This window comes from Cebus imitator, unplaced genomic scaffold (genome assembly GCF_001604975.1).
Source record: "Cebus imitator isolate Cc_AM_T3 unplaced genomic scaffold, Cebus_imitator-1.0 Scaffold183, whole genome shotgun sequence".
Lineage (NCBI taxonomy): Eukaryota > Metazoa > Chordata > Mammalia > Primates > Cebidae > Cebus > Cebus imitator.
The window spans coordinates 12,972-32,223 of NW_016107498.1; the positions used below are offsets into that span (position 1 = coordinate 12,972).

A 19,252-nucleotide genomic window follows, 5' to 3' on the forward strand; every position below is an offset into this window, starting at 1 on the left:
AATATGATATTGCATGATTTTAAAGAATGTTATAGAAGGTATAACATTTAATAATGAGATTTATATTGGGAAATTCTATGAAAAAATTATATGTTAAAAATGAGCTTGTAGGCATTCTGAAGAAGGAAAACATTGTATACATGTATCAGTTACATGTATAAATAAATGAGAATAATGAGGTATAGAATCTTAATTATATGATGAATAATAATGTGTTATAAACATAAAGTTTGACTTTTGAAATTATAATTTATTTGAAATTATAATTTAACCTACAGGCAGGTGACTGCTGGTTGTTTTATTCCTAATTCACACTAAACTCTGTACTTGAAAAGATAAACTTACTTTCCCTTTGAGGAAAAATATAATTTTACTATTCTAATATTACTTCAAAACTTTTTTGACAGTAATTTGCTTTAGATTCTCATTCTTGAAAATAATAATTTTGTATCTAATAGGCTCTATTTTCCAAAGAAATTCCACATTATCTCTCTTTTAATATATTAGTTACTTTGTTCTCAGCTTGCCTGTTCTATTCTTTTCATGAACAAATTTAATGCAACAAGGTGAGAGTCCTTTTTTACTGTTCTGTGTAGAATCTCCCTGTTCACAACTTGAAATTCAGGTGTGCCTTCTGCATTTTTTCTGAACAGTCTCTTCCTTCTACCCTTTATTTTTCCTGTTCCTTGTCATCTTTCTTTTCTCTCCTTTGCTGCATGATTGTATTTTTGCTTATCCTAGTGTCACTATTTTATATTCTTTCAACACGATGCTTTCACTCCCTTTACTCATTAAAATAATTTATAGATAATTCTTTTACAAGACTTTTCTAAAAATTTTTCCTAGAAATATTTGAGAATATTTTAGATACCTACTCTCAAAGTTTCAGTTTAATTAAAAGTGGAAAAAACTCTTAAAATTTTAGTAGAAGTATTTGTGATATTGCATCTATTTTATATCATGGATCTCTCACTCTTGGTGGCACGCACTGTCAACATTCAACCGATAATTTGTAATTAAATGAAAGTATTAAAGCATGCATATTATTAAAATGATGTTCGTCATTAGGCATAGCAAAAACAGTTGCATTTTGCAAGTTTTAAAAATTCAATATAAAGAATTATTTAATTTGGCAAATTAAGTAATGTTATACCAAAAATATTGAAATGACAATATATCAGTTTTAAATACAAGATGCCACAGCTTAACATTGCTCATAATGTTTATTTAGAGAATATAAAATGTGGCTTACTGTTCACTGTATTTCAAGCTTCATGGATGAATTATGGTGCCTAATACTAATCAGGTTAAAGGACCTTCAGTGCTCGAACTGTGTTGTGGATTATACCTACATTGCGTATGGTTTTTTTCTCCCTCTCTTTGCCTGTATTAGCAATCTGCTTTTGTACTTTGACATCCAGGATTTCCCTAGTGAATTTTGTCACAGAAAAAAGAGAATCATCAATATCGCAGTTAAACTTGACTTTCAAAGCTAATAGTATCTCATTTGGGGGCTCAAATTTAATAAATTTTCTTTGATTCTGGGTGAGTTTTTAAACATCAAACAATGAATTGGCCAGGGTGCAGTAAAATATTTAGATCTATTGACTATGGTTCAGAAGGGTAGAAGGCAAAACACTAGTGGTTTGATGTTGATAAATTCTCAGAACCTTAATCCACATTAATGTTTTCTTTTATCTGAGTGCACATTGGTGACAAAAAAAAGCAAGAGAAGGTATTCATACATGTAAAATATAAAACCTAAAACAAATGTATTTGTAGAATGTGATTTATTTTGTTATGCTAAGTAAGTTTAACAGCATTCTTATCCTGATTGACGACTCTAGAGAATGTTTGTTGCAGATAAATATACATTCTGAATTGGGACTCCAGCATGCATGTGGTACTCACATCATTATAAAAATTATATCATAGTGTATGTTTTATAGCATACACTTTGACATTTTCTTATTGACAGAAAGTCTTCGGATCAACTTGGGACATATAAGGATTTTTATACCCATAGATTAGCATGGACAGTTAAAGATGTCATATGTTTGTGTGTGTTTTCTGGCTTAAAGAAACTCAATAGGATGTGATAGTTTTGTGAAATGTGTATATATCTTAAGTAGCTAATTAAGATAATAAAAATAATTCAAACAGTTTTACAGGCTGCCCGAGTAGAATAGAAAAATGAAGGAGAAATTTTCTATCTTATATTTTTGCCAAGTTACATTTGAAGTTGCTTGGATAAAACTAGAGATATAAGTGTATTTAATGAATATTTATAGTTATCCCTGTTATTAACCTTTACTACCTCATAAAAAAACTTTTTGTTCTGTGGCATTAAGCTAATTGTATAATATTTGTTAAATATATGGTAGCAAATAGATAAATTTTTAAAACCTATTCAAGTATAATGAAAGAAAATATGCCATGTATTGAAAACTCCTATTATTAAACTATATGACTGAAACAAGAGCTTACTGATTTTAAATGCAAACTAAACTGTGGGATTCTTAAGGCTTTTACTAAGTTTGGAAATTAGAAACCATAATGTCTTTTTTGAATGTTTCCATTTATATTATATAAGGAATATTTTCTCATTTGTCCAGAAGGTGGCAGTGTGATATCAACTGCATGTGATTCCATGCTGACTAGAGAATTGGTTCTCCCATGTCGGTGATGTGTTTGTATTGTTGCCTTTACGAATACGTACTTAAAATAGAGTACAAATACTACTGATTTTATCTGTTGTTTTGTTTAGAAATTGTGTTGCTGTGTTGATTTATATGTATTCAATCATTAAAACTCAAGTTAAATAAAATCCTGCAATTCTAGAAGAGTAAAAAGGACAAACAAACCTTTTACTTGTATATTAAGTCTCCTTTTGTGTTGAGTATATTTGTTTTAATTCTAGGGTACATATTATTGAAGTTTTCTTTTCAAAGACTAGTTCCTAATAATTATCTTGTCCAGTATATATCAGTTCATATCAGTTAAACACAACATGTTACTAAGCAGGTGATAATGATTAGGAGATTACTGTTGTTTTTGACTTTGTGAATGTTTTTTCTTCCCTTTTTCTTTTTAGGATGGAACTGTGAAAAAATAATTCAAAACCTCTTGATCAGAAGAGCTCCAGTGACTCTTCTTCCCCTCCCTCATTTCAAGCAGGAGGATGCTTTTTCTTCTTAGCATTCTCCCCCAGCACTCTGAATTAGAGATTTATTTGCAACGAAAAATCAATTAGTCCTAAATTTATTCATGGATTTCAGGTCCAGCGATCAATGCAAGTCCACTCAGTGGGCTCAAGGGGACCCAGTTCATCCCAGTTAATGTGTCTGAAGGGGAATTACCATTGATGCTGTTTTTTTCCCTTTAGGTCAGAGATCAGATCTCGCTGTCATGGTCTGCGGCAAGTAGGAATGACTTCACCCTGCAGCTACCCAAACTGCACCTGGAGACCTTTGCGATGGAGGGGCTCAAGGGCGGGCCAGAGGTGGTAGCATGCCAGGTTAGAGTCTAAATAACATTGTTTGCAACTGAGACACATAGAAAAATAAATTGCACTAACCGGAGAGAATGAAAGCCTCAAAGTATTGTGAATAATTTAAAGGAGATGCAAATAAATGCATATCTTCATTTTTCTTCTATCATGTAACAATACACTTTATAAAATATTTTTTTTCTTTAAAGCCTAGAACTAGCCTATTAAAACAATCCAGAAAAGTGTTTTTAACAAGGAAAAATTTGTTTTATGGCAAAGTACAGTATTAAAAGAAAATACTTTCCTATCAGCAGAGGACAATAAGATACTAGGCTGTTATTTCTTTAAGTAAGTCTCAGTTTGTTGAGAAATAAGTCACTTTATTGTTTGAAAATAAGTCACTTTAGGGAAAAAATAATAAAATAAATCACTTTAGATGTAAACATCAAGAGAGATACCTGAAATTTCTCAATATTAATTCCAAAATATATACAACCTTTCTTATGAAGTAATTTAATTTCAGCAAAACTAAAACTTACCTGTATTTTCTATTGAAGAGCAATTTACCCTTTAATATTTAGTTTTAATGAGCATTGTAATATGTGAAAACTGGGTCATTTCACTTATAAAACTTAAAATACCAAAATCATAAGACCTCAGATAACTTTAAAGTACACTAATAAACTTATTTTTAGAAACATTCATTTTCAGATGCTGTAGGTATCCTTCTATTTCATGTCACTATTGTATTAATACTATTGTGATCATTTTTTTCCTTAAGGTTATTTTTCTTAATCTGACAAAATGAAATTCATTGTGCCCAAAACCTTCATTACAAAAAGAAAACTATCGACATTATGTAAATTATAGGAAGCCTGATATTTCAGAAGAAATTGTCCTTATTCAAGTACTCTATTTCTTCATGTATTTGTAAGGAGAAATGTCTCTTAAAACTTAGTGTGTCTTTCACATGTTGAGATTTAAAATAATCTTTTTCATTCTTTAGTTTATGACTCTCTGGAATTTTAATTTTGTAGGAAATTAATGTCAGTTCCTGTGGAGCTATGTTAATTTTTTATGTGCTCCATATCCTAATTTAATTTGGTATTAGTACCAAATTAATGCTCTACAAGGAAAAAAATACTCATTGCTTCTTTCATTAGATTGTCCTATATATCTAAAATATATATAATTATAAAACTAAGCATAAAATATTTTTATTTTCTGTTATATTGTAGAATGCTGTACCATTATTTAGGATAAGATTTAAAATGTGTATTTTAAATTTGATTATCAGTATTTATGAATTCATCCTATGAATACAATATGATTTGAGATTTTTCTAGTAGTTTGTAAAATAATCCTTCACTTGGCTATTTCCATTCAGAATCTCACAAGTCTTAATATTTGTCATAATTTACAAATAAGGACTTCCTCAAAACTGGATCTTGGTAGTTTGGAAAGAGACTGATTCCCAAAAATGCCGTTTTTGGGGGTGGTTATATCTGAGAACAGCAAGAAGGAAATGCAGAGACCCATAGTTTAAACTACTATCTTTTCCAGGTTCTAATAAAAATAGTTACATACATTCCCACTGGGATAGGTTCCATTGACATGCTGTGATACATACTGTAGTTTATTAGTGTACATCATAGTTAGAATATTAGGAGACATTTGTGATAATAATAGTACCTACAATTTCAGCGAACACTTAACTATGTACCAGGTACCATACTTAGCTCTTTGAATATATCATCTTATTTAATTCTCACAATGAGCCTGTCAAATGTTGGCACTATCTCCATTTTACACTTAAAACAACCACCACCACCCAAAGCAAATACAACAGGCAGCTGCTCAGATCAACAGCAAGGAAAGGGCAGAGCCAAGAGCCTGGATTTAAGTCTAATAGAATTTGACTGCTAAGCTGAACTAATAAATCTGATACTTAAAAATGTAGATACATATGTTAGATGGTAAGAGTAAAACCTTAGATATCTGTAATAGAATTTTTCTTCCATTTATAAAAATTTATACATCTATGTATGATATAGATCATAGTTTATGCTGTGTTGTAGACTAATTAATAGCCTATTAGTGTGAAACTCTAATTTCACCTTTTTTTGCAGTATGAAAATATGTGCATTTATGCTAAGTGTGGCTACTTACTTGGGAATTCAGTAATTGTTTAACTTTGTACTCTGACTCTGTACTGATGAAGTGGACTATTCAGAGTTCTTAACCTTTGATTATGAAGAGAGGATCACTCAGCAGGGTATGGTAGTATATGAACCATTTGCCCATCTTACTCAGCTATCATTTATAGAAGCAAGAGCTGAAGTTTTCTGTCTTTTTCAATGGGGGCAAACTTCCTAATAGGTATAATCCCAAATAGAAAGAGACCAGTGAACATTATTATTTAGTGAAGAGGATGAGTAGATTACTATATTCTCTCAACCCAGAAGAGCACATGACTGATGCTTTTCTACGGAGGAAAATTCAGTTCAACTTGTTTCTGAGATCTGCTACCTTTTTCCACCAATTTCCTTAGCTGAAAAAAAAAAGTAATGCTACTGATCTCTGAGGCTTGCAGTAGGATTGAATGCAGCAATGCATGTGAAGTGGAGTACAGTGCCTAGCCTAGAAAAAGCAGACACTGCAGGGTGGCTGTTATTATTGTAGCCATTATAAAGCCCTTGTAAAGATGATGTAAGCAACAGTAGATTGTTTACATTACTTTTAAGGTGTGTGTGTTTTATTTTGAGGAATGGTTATTTAAGATCTTTTTTCTGTATCTTTCCATTTAGTTTCTTCACCGTTCCCTGTTTCTTCAAAACTTTAAATAATTTTGATCAAGCACTGGCTTCCATAGCTTTGTATTTACTTTTCCATGGCATATGGTGTTCCAGTGAGGCCATGTCTCCAGTGAAACCTTTTGTTTAATTTCCTATAGCAAATTTAAACCTACATAGTACTTTTATCTTCCAAATAACAGCAAATAGGCTTCTATTACAATATTGAAAAGAATAAAAACACCCATATTAGACCAATTAGCTTTAAATGAAAAGTCCAGTATAGTGTCAATGCAGAGAACAATCTAATTAAACTTAAGAGCTTCTGCACATCAAAAGAAACTATCAACAGAGTAAACAGACAACCTATAGAATGGGAAAAATATTGCAAACTATACATCTGATGAAGGTTTAATGTCTAGCGTCTATAAGGAACTTAAACAAATTTACAAGAAGAAACCAACCCCATTAAAAGTGGCACAGGATATGAACACATACTTTTTAAAAGAAGTCATATATGCAAGTTAACAGGCATATGAAAAATAAAGCTTAACAACATTGTTGATCATTAGAGAAATGCAAATCAAAACCACAATGAGATACCATCTCACACCAGTCAGAATGGCCATTATTAAAAAGTCAAAAATCAACAGATGCTGATGAGGTTGTGGAGAAAAGGGAACACTTAAACACAGTTGGTGGGATTGTAAATTAGCTCAGCCATAGTGGAAAGCAGTGTGGCAATTCCTCAAAGAGCTGAAAACAAAACTACCATTTGACCCAGCACTCCCATTACTGACTATGTACCCAAAGGAATACAAATTGTTCTACCATAGAGACACATGCAGGCGTATGTTCACTGTAGCACTATTCACAATAGCAATACATGGAATCAAAATGCCCATTCATGGTAGACTGGATAAAGTAAATGTGGTACATATACACCATGTAATACTATGCAACCATAAAAAGAACGAGATCATGTTTTCTGTGGGAACATGGATAAAACTGGAGACCATCATCCTTAACAAACTAATGCAGGAACAGAAAACCAAATACCACATGTTCTTACTTATAAGTGGGACCTAAACGATGAGAACACATGGACACATAGAGGAAAACAACTGAGGCCTTGAGGGCGGAGGGTAGAGGAAAAAGGAGAGGATCAGAAAAAGATAACTATTGAAAACTAGGCTTAGTACCTGGTGACAAAATAATCTGTACAACAATCTTCTACATCCTTGTGACATGAGTTTACCTATATAACAAATCCTAGATTGGGGGGTCTAACTTGAATGTGAATATAAGAATTAGTGAATTTGCTGCTTTTTTCGTTGTTGGCAGTAAGAAGAGTTTACTACTTGGCAGTTGAAATTTTAGAATACTACTCTAAAGATTTCATATTGCACAAGGAGAACTAAAGTTTCTTCAAAATTTCCTTAGAGTTCTAAGCAATGCTAAACAAAACAAAATATTACAAGAAATGAGATGCTAAGGTGCACAGAAGAACTTATTTTCTCTTTGTTTCTTTTCTCTTAAAAACTTTGATGCATAATAGATATACATGGTTTTAGGGTACATGCGATAATTTAATATGTTAATGTAATTTGTAAAGCTCAAATCAGTGTGCATGGGATATAGATCCATCACCTTAAATATTTATCTTTTCTTTATATTAGAACCATTCAAATTCTTCTAGCTATTTAAAAATATACAATAGATTGTTGTAAACTGTAGTCACCCTACTGATCTAACACTAGGTCTTATTACTTCCATCACACCATATATTTGTACCCACTAATCAACTTCTCTTCATCTCCTCCCCATTACCCTTCCTGGCCTCTGGTAATCACCAATCTATGTATCTTCATGAGAGTCACTTTTTTAGCTACAACATATGAGTCAGAACATGCAATATTTTTCTTTCTGTACTTGGCTTATTTCACTTAACGACCTGCAGTTCTATCTATGTTGTTGTAAATGATAGAATTTCATTCCTATCACTTTATTCCTATGGATACATATAATTCATTGCGTATTTGATATCACATTTTCTTTATTCATTTATTAATAGCACTTAGGTTGGTTCCACATTTTGGCTGTTGTAAATAATGCTGTAGTAAAAATGGGAGTGCAGATGAGTTTCGATATATTTATTTGTTTTGTATATATACCCAGTGGTGGGGTTACTGGATTATATCATTCTATTTTTAGTTTTTTGAGGAAACTCCATACTGTTCTCCACAGTGCCATACTAATTTACATTCTCTCTAGTAGTGTACAAGGATTCTCCTTTCTCCATAGTTTTACCAGCATCCATTATTGTATGCCTTTTTAATATAGGCTTTAACTGGGTTGAGATGACATAGCTCATTGTAGTTTTGATTTGCATTTTTGTGATGGTTAATGATGTTGAGTATTTTTTTTTTCCTATACCTGTTGGCCATTTGTATGCCTTCTTTTGAGAAATATCTATTCAGATCTTTTGCCCACTTTTTAAATTGTTTATTTTTTTGCTGTGGAGTTGTTTGAGCTCCTTGCATATTCTGGTTATTAATCCCTTGCCAGATGGATAATTTGCAAGTGTATTCTCCCATTCTGTGGGTTTTTCTTCACGTTGTTGATTGCTTCCTTTGCTGTGCAGAAACCTTTTAACTTGATATAATCCCATTTTTCTATTTTTGGCTTGGTTGCCTGTGTTTTCAAAGTCTTACACAAAAGATCTTTGCTGAGATCAGTGTCCTGGAGTGTTTCTCCAATGTTTAGAAAAACTTATTTTAAGGGTTTGTTGCAAAGTGAGATAACAATAATGATCTTAGTTTTAATTCAATATCAATATAAATAGCATTTAAATGTTGATTATAGTCATTGTGAGTTATGCCTTGTCATCTTCAATCTACATCTTCTCCTAAGATTTTAGTGTTTGATGACTAGGAAAACTGCTAGATAATTAGCTTTGCATGTCAGCTATTACTACAGCAGTTTTGGTATTATCCCGTAAGTCTTTTCACCATTGTTTTCTCCCATTATTCCTCCTTCCCTTTCTGTGCCTGATGTTTCATTTCTAGGTTTCTTGTTTGTTTGTTTGTTTGTTTGATGGTGGTGGAGAGGTGAATGCATCAGATTTTTAGGACACAATCTTGAGGGTGAAAATATAAAATTTTGCTCTTTTTGTTTAGATACTTTATCAGCCCGTAAAATCCTCCCTCCCTCCCTTCCTCCCTCCCTCCCTCCCTTCCTCCCTTCCTCCCTTCCTCCCTTCTTGCCTTGTGACAGGATCTTTCTCTACTGCCCAGGCTAGAGTGCAGTAGTGTGATCCTAGCTGACTGCAGTATCGAATGCCAGGGTCAAGCAATCTTCCTGCCTCAGCCTGCTGAATAGCTAGGACCACAGGTGTGCACCACCATGCCTAGCTAATATATTAAATTTTTGTAGATAATATTTTATTTTTTATTTATTCATTATTTTTGTAGAAGCACAGTCTTTTTGTGCTTCCCAGACTAGTCTGAAACCCCTGGTCTCAAGCTATCCTCCTGTCTCAGCCTCCCAAAGTGTTGGGATTACAGGCATTAGCCACCATGCCTGGCTCTTATATTTTATTTTAAAAGATTTATTGCAATAAGGTATTTTCTGTATATTTGTTATTAAAACATAGTCTTGCATACTAAGTTAGTGCCTTCTACCTATCAGCTCCTTCTGAAAGGTAGAAGGAGTTCTATAAACTTTTCTTTTTAATATTGGCAGATGACATATCTTACATCTTGCATCCTGGCTTATATTTCAGACCAGTGGGTTTGTTTCTTGTTTTTTTTTTTTTTTTTTTTTTTTTTTTTTTTTTTTTTTTTTTTTAGATTTTTATTTTTTTTTACCTTTTGAAAAGGACAAGATGACATATGAGGGCAAGTAGTTGCATCCATGTAAAGCTTCTGCTACAATTTTAAAGAATCTTATAACTCTGTACTCCTTAATTCAGCTTAATGTATTTATAAATTATATACCTTGCTGTGATAATCCCGTATCATTGATCTGAACTGAGACTAAGTAAAGTCTTGTAGAACTTCTTATGAATTCATTTTCCTAGTTTTGTTGTTTATTATTAATACTTTTCTTAAAAGGAAAGAATAATTAGGAAGGAAATAAAATCATGGCAGAATCAGTATCACAGAAGGTTGAAGCGGTTATGCAACTTTGCTAGAAAGTAGTAGGACTGGCAGTAAAGCAGATGAAATCCTTCCCCCTGTAGACACAAATTACACAGGTAGCAGGGATTCTCATTATTTTATACAATTGTTATCTTTTTTGTATGTGTGGAATACAACATTGTTCTTTCTGGTGAAGGATGAATACGTATTAGCATTCTTGTGGCTCTGAAAGTGCTACTGGAGTTCTATCCTAGAATCACTATTTTCTGTGATCCTTTGACCCTGAATTCTTCCAGCATGTCAGTTCCCTCATCAGTAAAATGGGGATGATCATACCCAGTCTGGTGCATCTTGGAGTGATTATGAGGATCCTATAACATGCATGAAAGAACTTGGAAAATTAAATAGCACTAATAAATATTTTTGAAATAATTTTTCTTTAAATATTTGACACCTAAACATTCCTTGGTCATGTATATATAGATTGCTTAGTTTTCAGTTTCAGGTTGATATTTTTACCCCTTTCAAAGATAAGCAAGTAAATCAGATTATATGCAAATTGGCAATCATAAGTCTGTGCAATCTACTGTATGTCATTAAGTTTGCTAGAAAATCATGTTGATTAGAATGGGAATTACTTTCTTAACAGGATAGTATTTGGAAAAGTTAAAATAATTTTATTTTCTGGGGAAGGAGTCAGCATGGTAGTATTAGAAAAAGCCTATATGGAGAGTCAGAATGCCTGGATTAAAGTCCTGGCCCTGTAATTTAACCACCTTGGTAAGTCACTCAACAGCTCCAAGCCACCATTTCCTCATCTGTAAAAGGTGACAGTGAAGCCTGTCTTGCTTTTGCTCACAGGATTGTAGGAAGATCAGATGAGATAATGTATATGTGAAGGTGATTTTTATGTTAGAAAATGCTATATTAATATAAGCTAAGTTGGACTGAACTATAAAAGGCCTAAGGTCAGGAACGGTGACATAAGTATATGGAGAAATGTTTTAGTGTTTTGACTTTTGGAGGCTTTTGATTGATGACCTGTTCAACATGTGCCTTAGAAAAAATAAAATGTTCAACAACTTTAATGTTTCCTCCCAGTTAAGTATACAGCCATTGCTAAGACCCAGGTGGTAAATTCATGCCATGTACTACTATTTAAATAATCATATAAAGTAATGCAAACATTACTACTGTTTCCATATTTTAAACCATTTTGTCACCTTTATTTACACCATTTAATTTTGGGATGATTTCAAATTCTAACTCTGTGAAGTGATGACAGTATTTGCATTTATGTGAAATGTTTGAGATGTAATTAGTAAAAAACAAAAATGACAAAACATATCAAAGTACAGTACAGAATGTTTTTTGTTGTTGTTTTTACAACTTTCAGTTATAGGTGGCCTTAAGTAGAAAAGCTGCTGAAATGATGTGAACATAATTTCTTTGTCATTAATGTTAAGAGGCAAAAACTAAATCTAAACAATGTTTTATCTTTTTGTTCATTTAAGGCCTATTTTTAAATATAACTCTATTATATCTTTTAATACTTATTATTGAGAAACCAAAGCCTGTGAGCAGTTGAACTTTCAAGTGCTACAACCAGAATTGCTATTCATTTTAGCTACTTGGACAAAAAACAGTGTTTGATGGACTGCCTAGGTGAAGACCTGGAAAAGGAAGGGTTATCCACAAATTGAGTGAGTTTATTATGGCTTAGTGATTTGCTGATTGATTTCATTTGCTGTCAGTTAAGGCTTTCTTAATGTCAGTTTTCTTTGCATAATGCCTTGAAATAAAGACTGATGAAGTTCTTCAAATTGATGCCACTTATATAAACTGACCCTGATTTGCCCTATTCTGCATGACAATTTAAGTGACAGGAGTTAGAAGAAAATACAGCAATGAATATGCAACTTAAGGATTAAGGGAGATGCAGTAAATCATTCAGTCTAAAACTAACTACAAAGGTAATTTCTTGTAATAATTCCACAGACGTTTTACATTTGTTAAACAGACTATTAATATTCTCAAATATATGTTTTCATAATATATGTATGTATGAATTGAAGAAGAGAACTAAGAGTTATCCTAACAGGGATTCTAATTCTTTTCCCTCTTATTTAAACTTGAAATTATCAAAATCACAGTTTTAAAAATGTTTTATTTAGGATATTCACATGCAAAATAATGAAATTGAACCTTTATCTTACAATGTGCACAAAAATCAACTCGAAATGGGTTAAACAATGTTTAAAAAGACCTGATACCATAAAACTGCTAGAAGGAAACGTAGGGAAAAAGCTCCTTAGATTGAGCTTAGCAATGACTTTTTCAATGTGATAACAAAAGCACAGGCAACAAAAGCAAATATAAACAAATGGGACTACATTAAATTAAGAAGTTTCTGCACCACAAAGGAAACAATTAACAAAATGGAAAGGTAACCTGTGGAATGGGAGAAAATATATATAAACTGTATATGCAGTAAGGAGTTTAATATCCAAAATATATGAGAAACTCATACAACACGATAATAACCTTTTTAAAAAATGGGCAAATAACCTAAAAAGACATTTTTCCAAAGGACACATGCAAGTGGCCAATAAGTATATGAAAAGGTGTTCAACACCAGTAACCATCAGGGAAATGAAAATCAAAACTATAATGAGATATCACATCACAGCTGTTAGGATGGCTATTACCAGAAAGTCGAAAGACAACAAGTGTTGGCAAGGATGTAGAGAAAAGGGAGCCCTTGTGCACTATTGGTAGAAATGTAAATTGGTGTAGTTGGAAAACAGTATGGAATTTCCTCAAGAAATAAAAATAGAACTATCATATGAGTCAGCAATCCTACTTCTTGGTATATAGCCAAAGGAAATGAAACCATTGCCTTGAAGACATATCTGCACTACCATGTTCATTGTAAAATTATTCATAACAGCCAAGATAGAGAAACAACCTAAGTGTCCTCTGATGGATGAATGGACAAAGAAAATGTTTACATACACACACACACACACACACACACACAGAGAGAGAGAGAGAGAGAGAGAGAGAGAGAGAGAGAGAGACAGAGAAGTTCAGCTTTAAAAAACAAAGGAAATCCTGCAATATGCAATGACATATGTGAATATGGAGGACATTATACTAAGTGAAGTAAGTCAGACACAGAAAGACAAATACTGCATGATTCCACTTATACATAGAATTAAAAAAATTCTAACTCATAGAAACAGAGAGTAGAAGGTGGTTACCTGAGGTTGAGGGTGGTTGGGGAAATGAGGAGATAATTGATCAAAGGGTAGAAACTTTCAGTTATAAGATGAATAATCTCGGGAGAGCATGGTGCAGTGTTATATAATATATATAATATATAAAAATATAATTTTTTCCCAGCTACTGAAACATTGTGATACTGCAAATAAACTATGGTCTTAGGAGAATTTCATGGCACTCTTATTATTTATTCCTTCACAATGTACCAAAAGTAAATTCATATTTTTAGTTGAAAATCAGAAAGCACATGGGAATCAGTGTCCTCAAAACAAACAAAACGGCTATTTATTAAATATGTGCAATTCTTTGTTTATTAATTATACCTCAGTAAACCTGTTTTAAAAAACTGAAATGGTAATAATATTTTTTTTCAGAGTGATATAGTTTAACATCAGTGAATTTTGTTATAGAGTAGAGATTATAGGGATTATTGAAGGAGATGATAACCCTGGCTGAAGCATGCAAATTCCCAGACCAATTTGCTGTATTACCTCAGAATCAGAATGGAATCATGGTGATAAAAGGGCTGGCTCTTAATAAAGGCATAAAATGTTTCCTCTCTTTCTCTCTTTGCCAATTTGCTTTTCTTCAGGTATATTGAAAATTGTTCATATTAGATTTAAGTAAACCACAAACAAGTACATCAAATTCTTATAATTCTAGCTAAATGTGTATTTAGCACCTCTGTCCAAATTAATGTAAAGAAACCAATTATGGATGTACTTTGCTGAAATTCATAGATAAAGCTAACAGTTTGATGTGAAAAGAGGAAAGATAAGGTAGTCAACAATGTGTGGTTATGTGGATGTATTTACTCTGAGTCAGCAGCTTAGATTAAGTGCACTTTCTGAGGAGCTGTTTGTTTCGAGATAATGGACTGAGCAGTTTTTCTTTGGTAGTGAACCACTAGCTCTCAACCCTGCAAGCTATTTATTTCTATAACATTTCTTTTCGTACTAACACCACTCTTTAAGAAAATTTATATATTGAACCCCAAAAGTGAGAATTAGGATGTGTCTTTGGTCCATTGTCAGATCTGATCAAAGCAGTTGCATCTTTGTAGGTCGATTATGGAACAGACACATGGGAGGTGCTGGCTATAATTTTGTTTAGTAGGCAAAAAGTATAAATCAGAAAGAGATAATTGAGATAGAAAATGCCCTTTATTAAGCCCCAAATATCTTTTGAAGGGGTTAAATAGGCACTTCAAATATAATCCACATTATTAATGAAATTGAAAAGCTTACAAAAATGAACCATACCAGTATTTTAGGTTCTTAATTTAATCAAGTGGAACAAGTATGTATGGAACTCCTGTTCTTTTTCCAACCCTGTGCTTAATAGGTGACTGGGTGAGATGACAGAGAATGAATGAGCATGCAGGGAGGACAAATTAAAAAGAAATAATCTCAGAGTTACCATTCCTCATTACAAGGGGAACAAAACAAGCACAATAGGGGAACCATTGAGTACTAGCATGTTTGCTGTGAGCCTTTGGGAAGCATGAAGATGGGAAAGGGCCTGAATAGATCACTAACCTTGTTTTGGACCTTCTCCTCTTCCCCATCTTTTTCTTATTAAGAAGAGGCATTTGGCTTTAATCTTAATTAGTGTTTTATCCACTGAGTTTCAGTGTGAAATTTTAAAACGTTTTATTTCTCCAACTTGAAAAATGTGAATCAGTTATAGAATCATATCTTCTGCAAACAAAGATAATTTGACTTCCTCCCTTTCTATTTGAATAGCCATTATTTCTTTATCTTGCCTGATTGCTTTAGCCAGAACGTCCAATACTGTGTTGAATAGGAGTGGTGAGAGAGGACGGCCTTGTCTTATGCCAGTTGTGAAGGGGAATGCTTCTAGCTTTTGCCATTCTGTATGGTATTGGCTGTGGGTTTGTTATATATGGTTCTTATTATTTTGAGGTATGTTCCTTCAATACCCAGTTTTGTGAGTTTTTAACATGCAGCGACGTTGAATTTTATCGAAGGCCTTTTCTGCATCTATTGAGATAATTAGGTGGTTTTTGTTTTTAGTTGTTTAGTTTATGTGATGGATCACATTTATTGATTTGTGTATGTTGAAGCAACCTTGCATCCTGGGGATAAGACCAACTTAATCTCAGTCCAAAGCTTCTTAAGCAACTTCAGCAAAGTGTTGGAATACAATATCAGTGTGCAAAAATCATTAGCATTCCTATACACCAACAACAGGAAAGCCAAGAATCAAATCATGAATGAATTCCCATTCACAATTGCTACGATTGTGAATGGGAACAACAGCAACAACAACCACCATCACCACCTAGGAATACAGCTAGCAAGGGAAGCGAAGGATCTCTTCAAGAAGAACTAGAAACCACTGCCCAAAGAAGTCGGAAAGGACACAAACAAAAGGGAATAATATTCCATGCTCAAAGATAGGAAGAATCAATGTCATGAAAATGGCTTTACTGCCCAAAGTAATTTATAGATTTAATGCTATTCCCATTAAACTACCATTGACTTTCTTCAGAGAAGTAGAAAAAACTATTGTAAAATTGATATGGAGCCAAAAACCAGCCTGAATAGCCAAGACAATCCTAAGAGAAAAGAACAAAGCTTGAGGCATCATGCTATCTGACTTCAAACTATATTACAAGGCTACAGTAACCAAAACAGCTTGGTACTTACACAAGCACAGATACATAGACCAATGGAACAGAATAGATAATCCAAAAATAAAATTACACACCTACAACATCTGACTTTCATAAACCTCACAAAAACAAGCAATGGGGAAAGATTCCCTATGTTGTAAATGGTGCTGGAAGAACTGGCTAGCTATATGCAGAAAATGGAAACTAGACCACTTCCTCACACCTTATACAAAAATTAACTCAAGATGGATTAAAGACTTAAATGTAAAACCCAAAAATATAAAAACTTTAGAAAAAAATTTAGGCAGTACCACTCAGGACATAGTCATAGGCACAGATTTCATGATGAAAACACCAAAAGCAATTGCAACCAAAGCAAAATTGATAAATGGGATCTAATTAAACAAAAGAGCTTCTGCACACCCAAAGACACTATCATCAGGGTAAACAGACAACCTACAGAATTGGAGAAAATTTCTGCAATTTATTCATCTGACAAAGGTCTAATATCCAGAGCCTACAAGCAGCTTAAACAAATTTACAAGAAAAAAACAACCCCAACAAAAAGTGGGCAAAGAACATGAACAGACACTTCTCAAAAGAAGATATACATGTGGTCAACAAACATGAAAAAAATCTCAACATCACTGATCATTAGAGAAATGCAAATCAAAACCACAATGAGATACCATCTTGCACCAGTTAGAGTGGCTATTACTAAAAAGTCAAAAACAACAGATGCTGGTGAGGTTGTGGAGAAAAAGGAACACTTTTTACTTTTGGTGGGAGTGTAAATTAGTTCAACCATTGTGGAAGACAGCGTGGTGATTCCTCAAAGACATAGAGGCAGAAATACCATTTGACCCAGCAATCCCATTACTGGGTATATACCAAAGATACATAAATAAATTATTCTGTTATAAAGATACATGCACATTTATGTTCATTGCAGCACTATCCACAGTAGTGAAGACATGAAATCAACCCAAATGCCCATCGATGATAGGTTGGACAAAGAAAATGTGGTACATACACACCATGGAATATTGTACAATCATAAAACAGAAGGAGATCATGTTCTTCGCAGGAACATGGATGGAGCTGGAAGCCATTATCCTCAACGAACTAATGTAGGAACAGAAAACCAAATACCGCATGTTCTTACTTATGAGTGGGAGCTGAATGGTGAGAACACATGGACACATGAAGAGGAACAACACATATGGGGGCCTGTTGGGTGCAAGTTGGGGGAGGAAGAGCATCAGGAAGAATAGCTAATGGATGCTGGGCTTAATACCTACGTGATGGTATGATCTGTGCAGCAAACCACCATGGCACACGTTTACCTGTGTAACAAACCTGCACATCCTGCACATGTACCCCTAAACTTAAAAGTTGAAAAAAAAAAAGTGAATTAGAACTTGCCGGGGCTTGGATCCAAGATGGCCATTTAGGAACAGCTCAGGATTGCAGCTCCCAGTGAAAGCACAGAGGGTGAGTGGACACCGCATTTTTATTGCCCACAGACTAGTAGATTCCAAGGCGGAGGACCCCCACAGGTCACCAGCATGGCTGTTTCTGCCAGTGTGGCTGGTCGGCCAGCCCGGTTGCTTTGCCCCGTGCGGCTGCTTTCTCAGCACCCTGGTGCAGTGGTTCTCTGTACAAAATACACTGGTCCGGGTGCCCATTTGGCTGGCAATTGGAGCCACGGGAAGTCACCCATTCGTCTGTTTAAAAAAGAAAGGGAACCAGGACAGTAGATTCCAGGGGGAAAAAAAGCGGCACGAATCTCAGTGCTGCTATTTAAGCCAGCACGGTGAGTCACCACACAGGAAAACATGCGGATCCCGGTGCCTCTTCAACAGGCGACTGGAACACTAACTAAAAAAAAAAAAAAGGCTGTGAGGCAGGGAGCCAGGTGATCAGGCTCTGCTGGTCCCACCCCCACAAAAGAATAGCAATCAGAAACTCTCTAGATTGAGAGTTTCACAGCAAGCACAGCTGAACCCGGGATGGTCCAGCTCTGCGGAGGAGGGGCATCCGCCATTACCGAGACACTTCACCACTACAGAGGTAGTCAACCAATGCTGAGGCAGCCCGCCGTTGCCAAGGCAACCTGCATTACGGAGAGAATCCACCAATACAGAGGTGGGCCACCATTGCCAAGGCAGTTCCAAGGACACCCATATAAACAGGACTGCAGGGAAGTTTACTCGGCAGCTGGGCAGAGCCCACAGCAGCTCAGCAAAGCCTCTACAGGCAGACAGTGACTAGGCTGCCTCCTTGCTGGGCAGGGCAGCTCTGAAGGGAAAAAAAAGAAGGCAGCAGCACAATGGAAACTCATAAATAAAGCCCTAACTCCCTGGGACAGAGCACGTGGGAACAAAAAGCAGTTTACGAGTTCTGCTGCAGCAGAGCTAAACATACCTGCCCAGCAGCTCGGAATGAACTACGGAGCTCACAGCTGAGCATTTGACCTCCTATAAAGAACAGACTGTCTCCTCAAGCAGCTCCCTGACCCCTGTATATCCAAAAAGCCACCTCATAAAAGAGATCAGAATGACATTTGGTGGGTATCCTTCTGGGACAAAGATAGAAGATGAAGAAAACTGGTGGCAACCTTACTGTTCTGCAGCCACTGCAGGTGATCCCCAGGCAAGCAGGGCCTGGAGTGGACCTCAGCAGACCTACAGCAAAGGAGCCAGACTGTTAGAAGGAAAACTAAGAAACAGAAATAACCTCATCATCAACAAACAGAACGTCCACTCAGGGACCCAGTCTGAAAGCCAGCAACTACAAAGACGACAGGTGGATAAATCCTTAAAGTTGGGAAGAAACCAGCATAAAAAGGATGAAAGCACCTGAAATCAGAACACCTCTCCTCCTACAAGGGATCATAACTCCT

General features: G+C 34.7%; 1 protein-coding gene across 1 annotated transcript in view; it reads left to right on the plus strand.

Annotated features, from left to right (window-relative positions):
• The first annotated feature begins 3,040 nt into the window (after window positions 1–3,040).
• Window positions 3,041–19,252, plus strand: part of LOC108316166 (coiled-coil domain-containing protein 171-like) — a 102,856-nt gene continuing 86,644 nt past the window's right edge. Inside the window, exon 1 of the mRNA XM_017545925.2 lies at window positions 3,041–3,517. Within this exon, the coding sequence (XP_017401414.1) occupies window positions 3,476–3,517 (42 nt within the window). The 5' untranslated portion in view covers window positions 3,041–3,475. The remainder of the gene's footprint in view (window positions 3,518–19,252) is intronic.